At 40.3% G+C, this 16538-nt stretch overlaps 1 protein-coding gene across 1 annotated transcript in view; it reads right to left on the reverse strand.

Moving 5' to 3' along the window:
* The window catches only part of LOC139695179 (gastrin/cholecystokinin type B receptor-like), a 585619-nt gene that overhangs the window by 21332 nt on the left and 547749 nt on the right, over positions 1–16538 (reverse strand). Inside the window, exon 4 of the mRNA XM_071593852.1 lies at positions 1159–1367. Coding sequence (XP_071449953.1) covers positions 1159–1367 — 209 coding nt within the window. The remainder of the gene's footprint in view (positions 1–1158; positions 1368–16538) is intronic.

Here is a 16538-nt window from a genome sequence, read left to right on the forward strand (position 1 = left end):
TTTCTCTCATATTCTTAGAAAATTGAAGCTTGAAAATAACGTTTTCTTCAGAAATATTTGGTTGATCACTGCAAAAGAAAGGGGCATTGATTCTGGCAATTCATTTGCGAACTGGGTATTGATTTACTTTGGAAATTATTTTCATGTAGGTTTTTTATTACTACAGGGTGTGTATTTAATGCCACATTACTTTATTGAAGCTATTTCAATTAAAAAAAAGAAAAATTAGGAGGTAACTTTGGTTGACTCAATGCAGCATAGGGCCTACACATTCAGGTAGTTGTAAATATTCCAGAAAAATATCGATTTCAGATCATATCAGAGTATTTTCTCCAATCCTATTTCATAAGCACATATAGCTTATTTTCCTCTCTACTGGTGCGAATCAGAGTCATACTTTTGACCCTTGGTTTAGACTTTTCACATGATAGTAAATTCAAGGCACTCTTAAATTTCTTGATGTATCCTATATTGTTTTGGGTAAAAATAATTCAGCGTAAGGAGATAGGCGCATATAATTATTATGGATAGTTTATGCACGTGGAATATGCGTTCCTCCACTCTTAGGAGGGCAGAGGGTAAATATTGGCAACTGACTGTCGTGTCAATTATTATTTAAAATATATTAATAAAAATACGTAGAACTTGCTTTCGATTAATCACGTTAAACCCCTGAATTTTAATGCTTTTTATTCATGTAGTAATTTTCTGTTCTCTTTATGCTGGAAAAAAGGAAGTAATGATTACGATTACATTAAAAAAACTCGTTTGTTGCTTCGCATAAGGGTGAAATATGTTCCCCGACGTTCTCGTAATATTACCCTACTGACACTAAGTTAAGAAGTTTTTCAATGGTTCAACATAAGTAGTGATCTCTTTTCGCTGCTCGAAAAATCCGCATATTTTAGAATTCACAGACTCATTCTCAGTGTTCCTCCAGCTCAAGTTCGACGTCGTAAAACGCGGCTAAAACATATGCATACATTTTGTCATCCACTTTGTTGAAGATGTGTTGATTTTCACAAAATGTGGATATATTTATGTAAGAATGACCCAGCCCTTTACCTTGACCTTTATTTAAATTCAACCCTGCTTTTTGAAGGTGCAGAGGAAAGTGAGCGCACATTTCAGAGTTTTCAAACGCGCCCGCCGCCTTACCCTTTCCTCCCGCAGGTCATGGCGTACCGCCTCCGCATTACTTTCCATATCTCCCAACAGATGGAGGCGTAGGCGCTGGCCATGACGCACGTCGGAACGACGAGGATGAGGATCAACAGGTAGACCTCGTGGAATTGCCACAGCTTGACGTTGTCCAGGTCCCGGAAGCACCAAAAGGCGCTGATCTTGACCCCCACGGACATGTGGACCTGGAATATAAGGAAGCGGGTGGGTAATTCATCGTAGGTACGTCTCTTGAGGATAAAGTATGACAGCGAAAGCAATGAAAATTCTTAATGCACTTGGCCGTCACCCTCTTAACCGTCAATTAGTTTATTTGGGGATTTTATTCGAAAGTTACCGTAAAAAAATCAAAAGCGATAACAACGGGGAAAAAAAGGAATGTGATCGCAATACATCGTAAATTTGCAACAGCAAATGACAAATTTTGCGGGATGATTAGGGCACCAATTTTGAATCTTTGTACTAAGTGTTTCTGACAGAGTAAAATTATGACCATGATATTGTCTTGATGTTCTAAACATTTTAGCAGTGGTTAATTTGAACATTGTATTGACCCTACTCCATTTATTGCTGACATAAAAATTTGTCCGCTCCGGTGGCGGTGGGGGAAAAACCTTGCCGGCCAGCATAGGGGTCGCGGGTTCGAGTCCCGCCAAGGTTATGGATTTTAACTGTTTTGAGATTTGTTGGAAGAAGAGACTGAAAAGTCTCGATTACGCCCCAAAAGTCGCTAAATAAAAAATAATATTACTGAACCTGTTTGAAACATGTTAAGGATGTTGTCGTACATAGGATTCCTCTACCTAGTACTATTCAATGTATAAAAAGCCATAAACATAGTGATCAACCCTTAAGGCGGTTTGGTTGGTGATGATAAAGTTCACCCAGTACTATGGCCCTATACGGCGTGTGAAAATTCACATATCAGGGTAGGGGGGCCGGTTCCTTTCCCTGTGCCGGTTATAGTTTCCCAGGAAAATCTGACACCCGAAAAATCACACAGCTTGGGTGAAGCTGCAGGTGCCCAGAGTGCCTAGCCCGGGAATCGAACCCGGGTCCCTCTGGTCAGCAGTCCAACGCTCAACCTCTGAAATACCGCGACCCACTATTTAATATATCTACAAGGTATAATAAATGTACCAGAATTGGGCATCAGCAAAGTCTGGGTGAATGACAAAGAAGTTCATGTGATTCGGTTCACAGATGGCATCGCAGTAGTTGCAGAAACGCGAGAGGACCTGGACACAACTCTGTTGCCATGGAATATAAAATGAGCATCAACAAAAAGAGAACTGTAATTCATTGCATGTGGAAGAGTGAGGTTGAAGATTGACATCGCCATTTGTGGAGTGAAACTTGAGCCAGTGGAATCCTTCATCCGTCTGGGCGGGTTCACATGTGTGACTTCGAGGACCTCGGTGGCGAAGAATAGCTCGTGCTAAGAAGGCGTTCTTGACGAAGAGGCAACTAATACGTTCAAAGATTATAAGGTTGCCAGCAAGTAAGTAGTTCGTTAAAACACTCATATGCAGCCGGGCACTCTAAGAATCAGCGGCATGGAACGCTGGAATTGGGATGAAAAAAGTACTAGTATGTCTAAATATATATCAATAAAAATATATAGATATATATACACACACACATGTATATTGTAAAGATAATACCCCATGACGTTCACTTATTCTGAAAGGACACCTGCATTTCATCATGGTTATAGAAATAAAAAGATTGACGAAAACAAAAACTCCACTATTGTTGAGCTGTGATTTGGTTAATCTTTTTATTTGTCTGCTATGCATATGTATGTGTTCATGGCCAATGCTCCAACCGCTGGAGCTATCGAGGAAACGTAATTTACACTGAGAGCTTTTTCTACAGGGTCCGTAAAATAAGTATCGTGACTGGTTCGCTGTAGCCTCAACGGAGAGGTGGATGGGTGTCCGACCGGTCGGCTCGGTAGAGGGGTCCACCACCACTCAGGCGCACTTTAGTTCAGTCGCCTCCCGGCATGCGTTGAGACAGGAGGTGGATTTTTATTATGTGTCATTGTTTGTGGTGTCGTCGCGCCAGAATGAGACCGGGCCGCGTCGGAGACACTTGGACTCATTGAATAGGCTTACGGGGATGATGCCCTAAACCGCACAAGAGTTTCTGTGTGGCACAAAATGTTTAAGGAAGGCCAGGAGCTCGTCCATGACGAGCACGACGTCGGACGCCCGACGACCGCAAAAGTTCATTGACTGCCCAAGCGGGCAAGTATAAACCACTGAGGTGAGTGAAGTCCCACCTTTACCGGTCATTGTACATAAGAAACGCATGGCATCGAAGAAAGAAACATGGCTGAGGTGGAAGTGCGGTTTGCGAGAAAGTGAAACTTAAAACTAGGAATAAAATATGAATTATTAATCTAACAAGAAAGGAAAGCCGACAGGGAACGGCTTTTTACAAAAAAGAAAAAAAAAGCACGTCACTAACAGCACTAACTGCCCACCGGCACACTCTGAGCATAGAGCGGTACAAAATGGAAGCGGAGGCGAGGGTCGCCCATTTCCCACAGCGGGAAATCACACTTGGGCAAGAGGAAGCGGGTGACAGCAAGACCGTGAAGCGGATAAAATAATACTAAAATGACTTGGAGGACGGAGGAAAAGATCCGTCCGGCCGTGAAGCAGCTTAATACTACGAAGAAAATTTAAAATTAAAAGACATAGTAAAGACTCATAGGCGAGTTATATCTTTAGGCAGTGTATAAGTGTGTTTCTCTCCGGGATCATAGTCCCAGATGGTTTGTAGCAGCGGATTTCCAGACGGTGCGAGGCGGGATTCGAAAGACGCGACTTACGAGCGAATAAACTCCGCGACGGACGGGAGTTTATGCGCCGCTCGCACGTCGGCCATCCTAATGAAGCGACTCACTTAGAGTAACGACCGAACAGCCTTGTTTTGAATGGTTTCAAGGTGACGCCAGAGCGTTTTCCGGATGGCAAACACGGGGCAAGCGTACAGAAACTGCGGGCGAATGATTGACCTGTAAAGTCGCATCCTGTCGGCGTGATTCAGGGGAGACATCACGGAAAAAAGGCAGCCGAGACGGCTCCTTGCGACCATTGCCTTCTGACTGAAAATGTCAATGTGCGGCTGAAAAGTGAGCTGGTTGTCTAGAATGACACCAAGAAATCGGTGCGAAGAAGCCCTCGGTATAATGTGTTGGTGGAAGAAAAGAGGAACGTGGGGTGTGCGTTGTCGTCTGCGGGAAAAGTGAATATGGGTGCTTTTGTCAGGATTGATTCGTATTTTCCAGGTCTGTGTCCACCGGTGCAGTTTGTCAAGGTGTGCTGTAAGTCGTCTGATGTTCGCGGAGCGAGTTCGAGATATAGCGGCGATAGCAGTGTCATCGGCGTACATGTAAAGGGAAGTGTGAGGCGTAGAAGGCAGATCGTTGACGTACAAGTTGAATAACAGAGGGCTGATAAGAGAGCCCTGCGGCACGCCCGCCTCGGCTCTCTTTACAGAAGAGAGGGAATCACCCAACGACACGCGGAACGTACGATCGCAGAGGTAATTTCGGACGAGGAGGAGGATGGGGTGGGGGGGGGAAATCGAGGGTATGCATTTTGTAAATGAAGCCCTTGTGCCAAACGCGGTCGAAAGCAAGGGCGACGTCCAGGAAGACGGCGTCCGTCGTACGGCGAAGATTGAAGCCGTGCGAAATTTGTTCACTGAGGCGAAGGATCTGATGACACGCGGGCACACGCGAACGAAAGCCAAGCTGCTCAGGACGGAGAATACCGCGGTCGCGGACGCTCGAACCGGTGCTCAGGTGGCCAAAGAGAAAAAAGTTTTGGACTCCACCAGGCGTTCAACCGGCATAGCCTCCACATCGAAAGAGAAACCTCACAAAAACGTGAAAAATTTGATCTGACTAGGCAACAGGAAATCTGATAGGATTTTCCCTATCAAGATCTTGCATATAATTATTCAATGTGTTAGAAACAAAATTTCTGAATTGGAAATACTGCTAGATGACTATTAACCTGACGTTCTATGTTTATGTGAATATTGGCTGTTTAACCAGGAATTGCCGTCCTTTAAACTCTCAGGTTACAGAGTTCTTGATGTACAGCCGATCCAACAGTAGAAATGGCGGTGTTATGTTTCTTTCAAAGGAAATACTTGAGTATCCCGCAAATGTAATTCCCTTCAAAAATTTGTTGGATTAGCGCAATTTTGAATGCCCTGTGATGGCTTTAATTAATAACAAATTTTCTTTGGCCCTTTGTTCTTTATACAGATCATTCATGGGAAACTTCCCCTTTTGTTGGGATACATTTGTCAGTCTTTTAGAAGTTATAATTGCTAAGTAGCCCACTGGTATGATAATTATTACTGGTGATCTTAATATTGACATGCTGGCTAACACAACTGATTACACTGAATTCTTGGCTATTATTCAATCTTATAACTTGCGTGTACATAATAAGGAACCCACTCACATAACTACACATTCTTCTATCTCACTTGATGGTTTCATTTCTAATTTTGGTGGTGATGAAGTAAGTACTAGGACAATCCCCTCACATCTTTCTGATCATTTACCCATCGTGGCTACTTTTATAATGAATGCTAACACTCCTTTAGAGGTTTATCCCACTCGATCTTTCAATAGCTCTAACATTCATCATTTTATGAATCTCTTGTGGCTTGAGGAGTGGCACAATGTGTAAAACACTGCCTCTTTTGATAAGTTTTATACTAAATTTCTGCACTACTTAAACGTGTCATTTCCTGTTCAGTACAAAAAAAGAACCAAGTCCCCTTAGTGTAAACCTTGGAAGAGTAATGAAATACGTTTCATGGCTCAACATCTTAAAGAGTTTCTATTTCCATTTCTAGTAAAACTAATTGTACACATAAGACAATATTGAAAAAGGAAAAAGCATTACAGTCAGCCAAACGTTGCTAAAATCACCATAGGATCATAACTCTGATAATAAATCTAGAGAAATCTGTAAAATTATTAATACCACCAGAAACAAACCCAGGAAGCAGTCTCAAATTCAGATTAATGATTCATCAGGAATTATTATATAAGACTTTTACAAACTTGCCGGTGACTTTGCTGATCACTTTCAACCTTCTTCTATGCTAAGCAGAGCAACTCTCCTAATTTAGAAGCCATTGCTGTTACCCACTCAAAGTCCCTATTTCTCTATCCCCTCATAAAATCTGAACTAAAAAATAAAGTGAAGACTCTAGGTACAAAACAAACCTCTGGTTTTGATGGAATTCTCGGTTGCATTATTAAGCAATCTATCAAATTCATAATTCAGCCTCTTCATTTTCTCATAAATGAATCTTTCCGATTAGGAGTGTTTGCATCTCCTCTGAAGGTGTCAAAAGTTGTTCCACTTTATAGAAACAAGGGCGATAGACATGACATTAACTCCTACCGTCCAATTTCTCTGCAGAACCAATTCAGCAAAATATTTGAGAAGGCAGGCATTCTATGTTAGGCTAATTTCTTACCTAGAGGTTTCCAATCTCATTTCACCATCTCAGCATGGTTTTAGGGAACATAAATCTACATCTTCTGCTAATTAGCCGTTTGTAACCAAGACTTTAAACGAAGAATCGAACAAAGAATTGCTTCTAAGTGAATCTTTCTGGCCCGAAAATGTTGCCGTTAGGCCATTCTATTTCCCCCGAAACCACACTTCCTCCAGGGAATTCTCAGCGAGGGGCAACATCACAACACAAGTTGCCGATGCCACTGCTGACATTACAGACGTAAGCGTTGAGCCTACGGTCAACTCTCTATTAATTAATTGCTCGTCTGCCCAAGTAAAGCGTCAATCGCCGGGAAAGCAATGAATTTGATATATCTGTAGCAGTATAGTTTCATGATTTAAAAAAGATATATTTCTCAGATATATATTTAATCTTAATTTATATATATATATATATATTCAATCTTTAATTAATTAAATCGGCTCTATGGCAGCGAATTCGGTAAACTATTTTATTTTTTGATTTAAATAATTAAAATAGCCTATGTTTGGTCATTATATGTTAATTTTTAAAAATATGTACTAAATGAAATGATATATTACGATTCAAGGAGACAACTTCAATGATAACACATTTGTCAACTAGATAAAAGTCAATTTAGCATATTCCTTAACATAAGATAAGTCGTGGCTTTGCAAATAATATATCATTCCAACGAAGACAGAATAATGACGAATAATGAATAGAAGGAACAGTGGAGCATGCCTGTGGCTTGTCAAAACAGATTTTTATTTGGAGACATTAATGCTTTAAAATTTTCAAAGGCCTTCCCTTGAGCAACGTAGCGGCTTAATCTTGTCCTCCGTCTTGCCATTAAAAGGAATATTTTTTTTAGCCTCAACTTCCTTAACCTGCTGCGACGTGAATTTCTTACCTATAAAAGCCCCTCCCTTACATTTTTCCTATCAAAATCGGCCTTTTTTTCACCGTCGTACACTTGGGTCTTGTATTTTTTTTAGTCAAAATCTCTGAGGCCCTCTCAGCCTAAAATATGGCCACAAAATATTCCTAGCTGGTGGCAAAGAATTCCTCTTCCTTATTTTCCTACAGGCATTCCGTAGTTCAGTTCATAATTCGTTTTCCAGATAAAAATTGCCAGGAAGGACTACCATTGCAATCTTAAAACTCGGTACGGATTTATTTCGATTGCGCTTTATCCTGTTAGCACTTATTCCTATACAAGGTCACATAAAAAGTATCGGGAGAATAGATTTTTCTCAGTTCCTGCTAAAATGCCTCAAAATTCTTCAGAGCATACATCCCTTGGGCGTCGACACACTTTCGCCAGCGGCTTTCCCACGACTCCAAGGCTTCCTCGTAAGCGGGTTCTGGAAGGTCCTTAAGGGTACGCATTCAACATTCTTTGACGGCACTTATAGCGTCCCATGTTGGTGTCCTTTGAGGGTGTATTTTACTTTAGGGAATAAGAAATAATCTGCTGGTGCCAATTCGGGACTAGTAGGGTTGGAGAATCGTCGCCATGCCTTTGCAGAAGGTCTTCGTAAGCAGACACTCTAATCTACTCTTGGTCGCCCGTCAAGTCCTTCGGAACTAGTTTATCACAGATCTTTCGCATCGCCAAATTTTCAATAATAATGGTGTGCACTGTCATCTCATCAATGCTAATACGATCGTCGTTCATACGCACACTTAACCGACGGTCTAAATTCAGCACTTACCGCACGCGTTGCACGTTGTCGTCGGTTCTTGACGTCGACGGTCGTCTCCCACACTCTTGGTCATCTTTGAAGTGATTGTCATTTAAAAACTGCAGTTTATGACATGCTTTCATCTTTGAACACTTGGCCTTATGTCTCCGTAGCCGATTCAACTTGCCCAATACAAAATTTCATGGTGTACCACTGTTCATTCGTTCGCTGAATTTGCTCTTGCACCGAGTCACAATACAGGGGTCCACCAAAAACACGAACTAGCCTGAACAAACGCTTGCAGGCGATTGGCACTTGGCGGGTGTTCAAGGTCATACCCCCCAACACCGAGCCTGCGTGGTGCGAGCGCGTCGAAAGATACAGTCTCGTGAGGATAATCAGTTCCCGGTACTTTAATACGGACATTTTATTGTGGTTTTGTGCTCTTTTAGTACATGGTCTGTCCCAACAAATAAGTAGAATGAATCGGAGGAAAAATTTATTGTAGACCTAAGTAATGCAATGCACTGTGGTTTTCTGAATATTGCACTCTTCTGCTATCACATCCTGACAGTTTGGGGTCAATCATAATTGAGCATGTCTCTCACTTTTTGCACATTTTCATCAAACTGTGTTTATTATTATTATTATTAAATTATCCCTTATCGTTAAACTCCTCTCCACTCTTCCAGGACATTCTGTGCAGAAGCAGGAAACCATTACATTTTGCCATCTCCATAAGCATCCTTTACCATGGTCTCCGAACCCAATTTCCCGAGTTTAACTCAAAACTTAATCGCATATCATTGCTACATGGGAAGTGGCATCTTGAATTTGTGACGCGACCCTCGAACAGGGGTTCAGTCTAGCAGCGATCAGCAGGCTGAAACGGCCCGCAGATGATTGGCGCGGGTCGTGTTGCTTTCTCGAGATCTCTCGCCCTTTTTCTCGCCCCAAATCGTCCCACTCCAGTCGTCCACTTCGCCAGGAATAATCGTTTTACTTACTTTTTGGGACTGACCCTGGGCAGGGAATACGCACTTTCTCAGCCGTTACGCCGACAATAAATGAATCATTAACGAATTGTTTTGTCGTGCCACAGCGATAACATTTCCAGTACCGTGTATGTGCCATTCTGTGGTTGCTCGTGCCTCTTTCATTTAACTGTTACATTTATGGATTACTCTAAATTCATTTAATGTATGACAATAATATATATTATACTATAATATTACAATAATATTATATTTTAATATTAAAATAATAATATTATTATTATTACAATAATATAGTAAAAACTTGGATATGGAGCGTAGCTATGTACGGCGCGGAAACGTGGTCATTGAAGAAGGAGGATAGACGTAGACTGAAGGCTTTTGAAATGTGGGTGTGGAGAAGAATGGAGAAGGTGAGATGGACCGAGAAGAAAACAAATGAGAAAGTACTTGGTATTTTGGGCGAAGAGAGGGGTTTGTTGGGAGCAATCCTATGGAGGCAGGAAAAGTGGCTGAGGGGGGTATTGACCGGCAGCAGGATGTTGAAGACTGTAGTAGAGGGGAGAATGTTAGGCAAATGAGGAAAGGGAAGGAACAGGATAGGGATGTTGGACGGGATAAAGGGAGGAAGAAAGTACTCAGAGATGAAGAGGGACCTGATGTAGAGTAGGATGATGGATTTTGTGTTTTGTTGGGAAAACCGGTAGATTACCTTAAAAAATTATATATATATATATATATTGCTTTTTTCAAGAATTCATATTCGCTGAAATTTAATTTTGCATGAAGTATCTAGGGTATTTTTTTTAAATTTTCTTTCTTTCATAATTCTATGAATTAATAGTGCTGCTCTTTGCCGTGACATTAAGTCCAAGCGAATCCTAGTCTTAAAAGATCATCAAATCCAAGTTTTTAAAGATCAACTTCGTTGCTATTTATTATACAAATTTTACATTGGAATCATGAATATTTTATTGTGAGGAGTCCATACATAATGAAGAACCACGGAATAATAACGAAGGATATCTGGTGTGGTATCTTTGGGTTTTAAAGTTTGTGCAATGATATTAATTATAGATTTCCAACAATGAGATGACTTAGGAGGGTTTGAAATGTAATGAGCTGTCTGATTTTTTCAAGATGACTCATTTTTCACATAAGACAGTTTCAGGCGTAACATGGTGGAAATCCTTCATAACGAAAGAAGACACTTTGTAGGACTTCACTTTCTCCCACACAATACACTTTGCTTTTCCATATGTATTATTTTTATGACTACCTAGGTTGCGTTATAGCTGAAGATTTTAACCGCGATCAAAAGATTTGACAGACGTCGACCTGATGAGGTTACGCTGCAACGACACCTAGGTCGTAATAAAAATATTCTTTGTGGAAAAGCAAAGTGTCTTCTTTCATTTATTTTCCACAAGCTCATTTTAGAATGTACATCTCTTTTACTCATCAATTTAAGCCTGATTGCATCGGCGTCCACTTCATGAAGTTCCTCTGTAAATTCATCTTCCGCTCTCCCTCCTCCCATTTGCAATGTATAAGCACATGCAATATCTTTTCGTGCCTCGAGGACCAATTGAGAATATTCCACGAACGATTGTTATGAGATCTGGTTCTTTTGCGAAATGTAACCGAATGGGTTGCAGGTTGTCGGAAATAAATTCTTATTTGGGATATCACAAAGTTCTCAAGGTTGGTTTCCATCCCTCTATGATGAATTGCTTACATATCGATGGAAATGTAACTAATTTCATTCATTCCCTTTACGAACTTCATCTATCACGCTTGATTAGGTATCAGTGAGGAATCTTATACTTGGCATCGAAATGCCAAGTCCTAAAGGAGGTTCATCATTTGGATTAAAGTTTCTGAATTTGCATACTTCAGTACGTTCTATTAAAATTATGATGATGAAACAGGGTCGTTCTTTGTTAACGTTTATATGGATGTTCAACGACAGTGGACTACCGTCAGAAGAGTAATGGATTGACGGTGGAGAAATATAAGCCGTTCTCACCGCAAACTGGTATGGTGTGAGTAATTATATGAGTTATTAAAGCGTTAAAATAACATCACCTATCCATCTTTTTTAAATGATGTAAATTAATTTGTGAGAAAAACAGCTGACATTATATGGTTTAAATAATTGGCGTCTCATAAATAGCCCAGGAAAGCTTTCAGAAAAGTTTCAAAGTTAATGACAACCTCGGAGTGCTTAAGACTGTGTATGCACATCATATCTGTTTACGAACATCTACATTTACATGATACTCCGCAAGCCGCCGCAAGGGCGTGTGGCGGGGAGTGTTAGGTCACCAACCGTAAAAAGGAAAAATACCACATGCAAAAAAACAACACGGAAAATTACACCCACAGCAGAACACGCACTCATGCAAAAATCCCTTCATCCAACACCCATGCAAACACATGTACCGTAAACCAACAGACAACTGCACCCCATGATACAGCACGAAAGCCATCCAACAACACGCAAGCCAGGATACAAGAAGCAAGAATGCGAAACTCCACCACCACATGAACATGCATGCAACACAAAACGCTCCACTATTGTTGCATTTATTTTCGTCACTCGTCATTGATGTGGCGTGAACTAAGGGCACACATTTGACTCGTGCGGTCACGGCCCAACCCCCTCAACTTGAGACAATGCAATAGTGAGAGAGTCAAGGCACCTCCAAGCCACATCAATTTCGAAACAGATGTGTTCCTATTGAAGGAAATTTCGTTTTGTGGAACGCTAAAATAGACCAAGGAAAGGATGTCAAGTTCAATCTATAGAGAACCCATTAATTCCGGAATCAACGGCGAATCCAGTCTCGGGAGTTTTAAAGTCGCGATTTTCTGCTCGATCACTCTTGTGAAACTAATTTAAGATTAAGCGAACTTCTCTTTCCATTGGTTCTCATTGGGTTCCCACAATTTTCAGGACGCAATTCTCATTGCATTGGGCAATACTTTACAAAAGACTGAGGCACAGCGGGGCCAATTCAAGTCAAATCGGGAAAAGTAATAATATCGTGCGTAAAAAGTGCGTTTAATGAACCGATTTCGAAATATTTCTTACTTTTTATTCTTCCCAGTCTTCACAGATTATCTTACTTGGAGATAACCTCTATAAGCGCCTAGGTACGCTTATTAAATTATGACTCAAATTAGTTCAAATATGTTACCAATAACCTTTCCCATTTTACGCCTCTTATAAAATGTAAATAGATAGCCAAGCGAGAATTACTTAAGTGCAATTCGTTTATAATTATAATTTTAAATATTTTTATCAAAAGAAGTATCTGTTTCATTTTCATGATATATTTTCCTAAAATGAATTTAATTACATTTAAAAGGATGCTCTCTGAAAAAGAAATGGGCTTCAATAACTGGAATCGTTGGAATATAATTACTATTGTACTTGTACATGTATATTGTACACGTGTTATAAGTACATTGTATTGTATGGCATATTGTATACGTGTATATTGCACGTATTTGGAATATTATACCATTGTTCTTATTAAAATATTGTTTGCATGTGATGTGGACGGTGTTAGAATTAGTATTGCAAAAGTGAATGAGGTGTTGACGGTTCGTGACGGTATGCATATGCATGGTAAGAGTGACCGCTGACCAGACTTGATCACTTCCGTCTGGACCATTGCCTAATTGCAACAATAAATTCTTAAATTCTTAAATAAATAAAATAAAATATGCATTTGTTTGTGATATATCTGGAGCCGTGCTTCAAAGTGAGCTCGCCGGGCGAGTGAATGCAGTTCGCCACGCACGGTGGATAAGTTTGTTTATCTGAAACACTGATCATGGTTCTAATTCATTGTGAGTGAGGTAAAGTAAAAAATTAATACTGTCAATAGGGGGTTTCGTCGGTCCGGGCCCCTGCAAACCCGGGGGAGCTTTTGTCATATGCGTCATTGCCAAACCTGTGGACTTGGGTGCATTCGTCAGAGTCAATCCCGCCCAGCTGTGACGAGCGCAACGGCGCACTCTAGCGTGCATCCTCTGGCGGAGTGGGCCAGCGCAATTGGGCAACTATTAGGGGAGGCCTTCGAGTTATTTTTGGAGATGACTTCAATTGTAATAGCTACCTATTGTCACTGAAATAGTTACTTTATTTTACTAAAAAAATCTGAACTTTTTTGGAGTTTTTACGACATCTTTTCTCATGATTTTGAATTCTATTTTCTGATAATCTTTAAGAATGTATAATACAAGAGTTTATGAGAGATGCAAAATTACCCTAATCATCGGCTAACCCGAAACTCCCTAACACTTTAACTTAAACATATTCATATTTGTTTTTTTAGCTGAACTTTTGCTTTAAAAAATTTTAATGTAAACCAAACTTTAAACGCATTTCCTATTCTTTTATTTATTCTTGGCATATTAAGTTAGTGTTTCGGACGGTAAATGGAAACTGTGTCATATATTCAAGCACTTTAAAAGCTAGTTAGTTATAAGATTTTTTGCTGTGTACATACATGCAATATTTTAATATCTTCTACTTTAGTGGTTTCATACCATGTTAGGGATCCCTGCTTTCATCTCCCCAGCTTTCATCCCATTTTATTTTACATTCTAAGTCAGCCTTCCTATCCCAGCCTATCCATCTACATACTTCCCTTGCCCTCTTTCAAATTTTCCTTTAGGATTTAATTTCCCCTTCCACCATATTCCACTCTGAGATGCAGGGGATTTGGATAGTGCGGTGGCTAATGTACTGGCTACCCACTGAGGGGCCCCGGGTTCGAATCCTGGAGGTGACAGATATTTTTCAGTGGTATCCCGATGAGGTGCTTTGTGGAGGGCACTTTAAGTGAGTACATCGTCCGTCGGATGGGACGTTAAACTGTGGATCCCGTGGCGCCTTCCGATTAGAGTAGGCTACGCCGGGTTTCTCTCCACCCTTCATCATTTCCTGTCCATCCCTAATGGTGAAAATGACTTTAGTTGTCGGTCGCCTTTCCTAAAACTACTAGTAATACTGAATTTCTTGTCTTCCTCTCCGTTTCGCTTATATTTTTGAACCCCAACCTCTCCGTATTTGAGACCAAATCCTCGTTTGAACAGTCATTTAACTGTAACAATTCTGTGCAAAGTATTCTTTTTACATTGCTAATATAGCATTTGCTAAATGAATTGCTCCACTTCCTCTTGTGGGATAATGTGGGGGATCAGTATTTAAAGGAAATGGTGAGGTTAGCTGAAATATGCAGACTCATATTTTTTATTCAGCTAAAAAGTAGCAAATAAATTCAAGCCGAAATTTGGGGAAGATTAGTTAAAGGGAAGAGGGCATGGGAAAATAAATTCTTCACATTCCATCCCCAAAAATATATTTTTTGCCAATGTGATTTATTCCACTCTCGAAATTATGTGGCATTATTTGTCAATCCTTTTCCTCAATACGTACTCTGCCTTCAATTGTTTAGGTAGCATATTCCACATTTAATATTTTCTTGGAAGCTGTAAATTCATGAGAAGCTAATGAAATTCATTGACATGGTTCTCAGTGTTTTCCATTATCATAATTTTTCAGTGGAAATGCTATGGAACGAGTCATATAGCTTAAAAATACCTACACGTTCTTTTTGAATTGCATCTGGGACCACGTCTTTTTTGCATTTCAACAATTTTTGTATGAATTATTAGTAGCGTACCATTTATTTTCTAGAAAATCACAACTTAAATTGTTAACTTTACAGTTAAGAACATTAAGAATTCTACTTATATTGGTGGGCTCTTACCAAGATGATAAAATACCATGCAAAGAGGTACATGTAGTATAAATTGTGCAAGTAAATCCGTATGCATTGCTTTTATAGTGCCTGCATGTGTCGTTTCATGAGGAAACGTTTTTCCCTATGAGAGTTAAACCATTACAATTCTATGAGCAGGACATAAACATTCTCGCCTAATATACGAACGAGCTTGCGGGATAGATGCTATGAACTATACATACTATATGTATTCCATTCATATATATAAGGATGTTAGTTATTCCAACTGCCTTCATTTTCGTAACTATTTACATGTGTAGTTACATTTCTCAATTTCTAGAGTTTATGTAATGCAGGTAATATCGAGTTTCCATTCTTGTCTACGTAAAATATTCCACAGGTGTACATATCCATCCCCTAACTCCTGACAGTCCGCTTTCCCTCTTGCCGAGTGCTGTCTGCCGACACCTCCCGTCCAAATTTAAGCCTTCACATTTCATCGTATCTTTCGGTCAATATATTTCCGCCCCCGTATTGATTTCTCTCATTCATTCGCTCCTTGATTTTCTACGCACGTGCCTCATCCCCCAACTCTGTTCTCGCTTTCTTCATCCCTTTTCCTAATCGACTCCTGATTAATCCCAGACTCCTTGATTCTTTTTGAGTGACTTTCCTAACTTTCCCTTTCACCCCTTGGTACACCTATTTCAGGATCATCCCCGACTATTCTCATTAACTTATTTTCGCATAGATTACCATCGGCTCCTTGATTGCTTCCTTTGTGTTCCCTTTAAATATCCATTGGCCGTTATCACACTCTTCTCTCCCATTTAATCATCTTTATTATAATTGACATGGCCGCTGCATCACATTATAAATATTCAGCATATACTGAGGTTTCTCTTTTGATTGATGGCGGTGTTCTTAAATCTTCGTCCGCACATTATGCTTTCCAGGTGTGATATCCGTCAATAAAGTGGCATTTCTCGCACGGAGTAACCTAATTTATGGCTTGAAGGAAACAAGGAAAAGCCTGTGGAATTGCAAACATTCGTGTTCGAATGGGGTGGGATGGGGAGCTTTGTTGGAGTGTTTGAAAAGGGGAAATCCACACCGTGCCAGAGATCAACTCTTATAAAGTGAAGGCCCATACGTAGGCACGCTCTCACGAGCACCAAGCACTCACGCACCACGTTGTCGTACGCGATAAAAATTGTTCCTCGGTTGTCGCGATACAAATTGTGGTTTCCAAGGGAAGAGTTTAAACGCACCGTAAGGGAGCAACTTAAGTTGGTTGCACTCAACTGAGTGGTTTATTTCCCCACCAGGAACCAACTCGCGTACTAGAATCACACCGAGTTACCCACAGGGTTCCCCAGGGT

The sequence above is a fragment of the Hetaerina americana genome, unplaced genomic scaffold (genome assembly GCF_022747635.1).
Source record: "Hetaerina americana unplaced genomic scaffold, ioHetAmer1.1.p SCAF_6, whole genome shotgun sequence".
In the NCBI taxonomy this organism is placed as follows: Eukaryota; Metazoa; Arthropoda; class Insecta; order Odonata; family Calopterygidae; genus Hetaerina; species Hetaerina americana.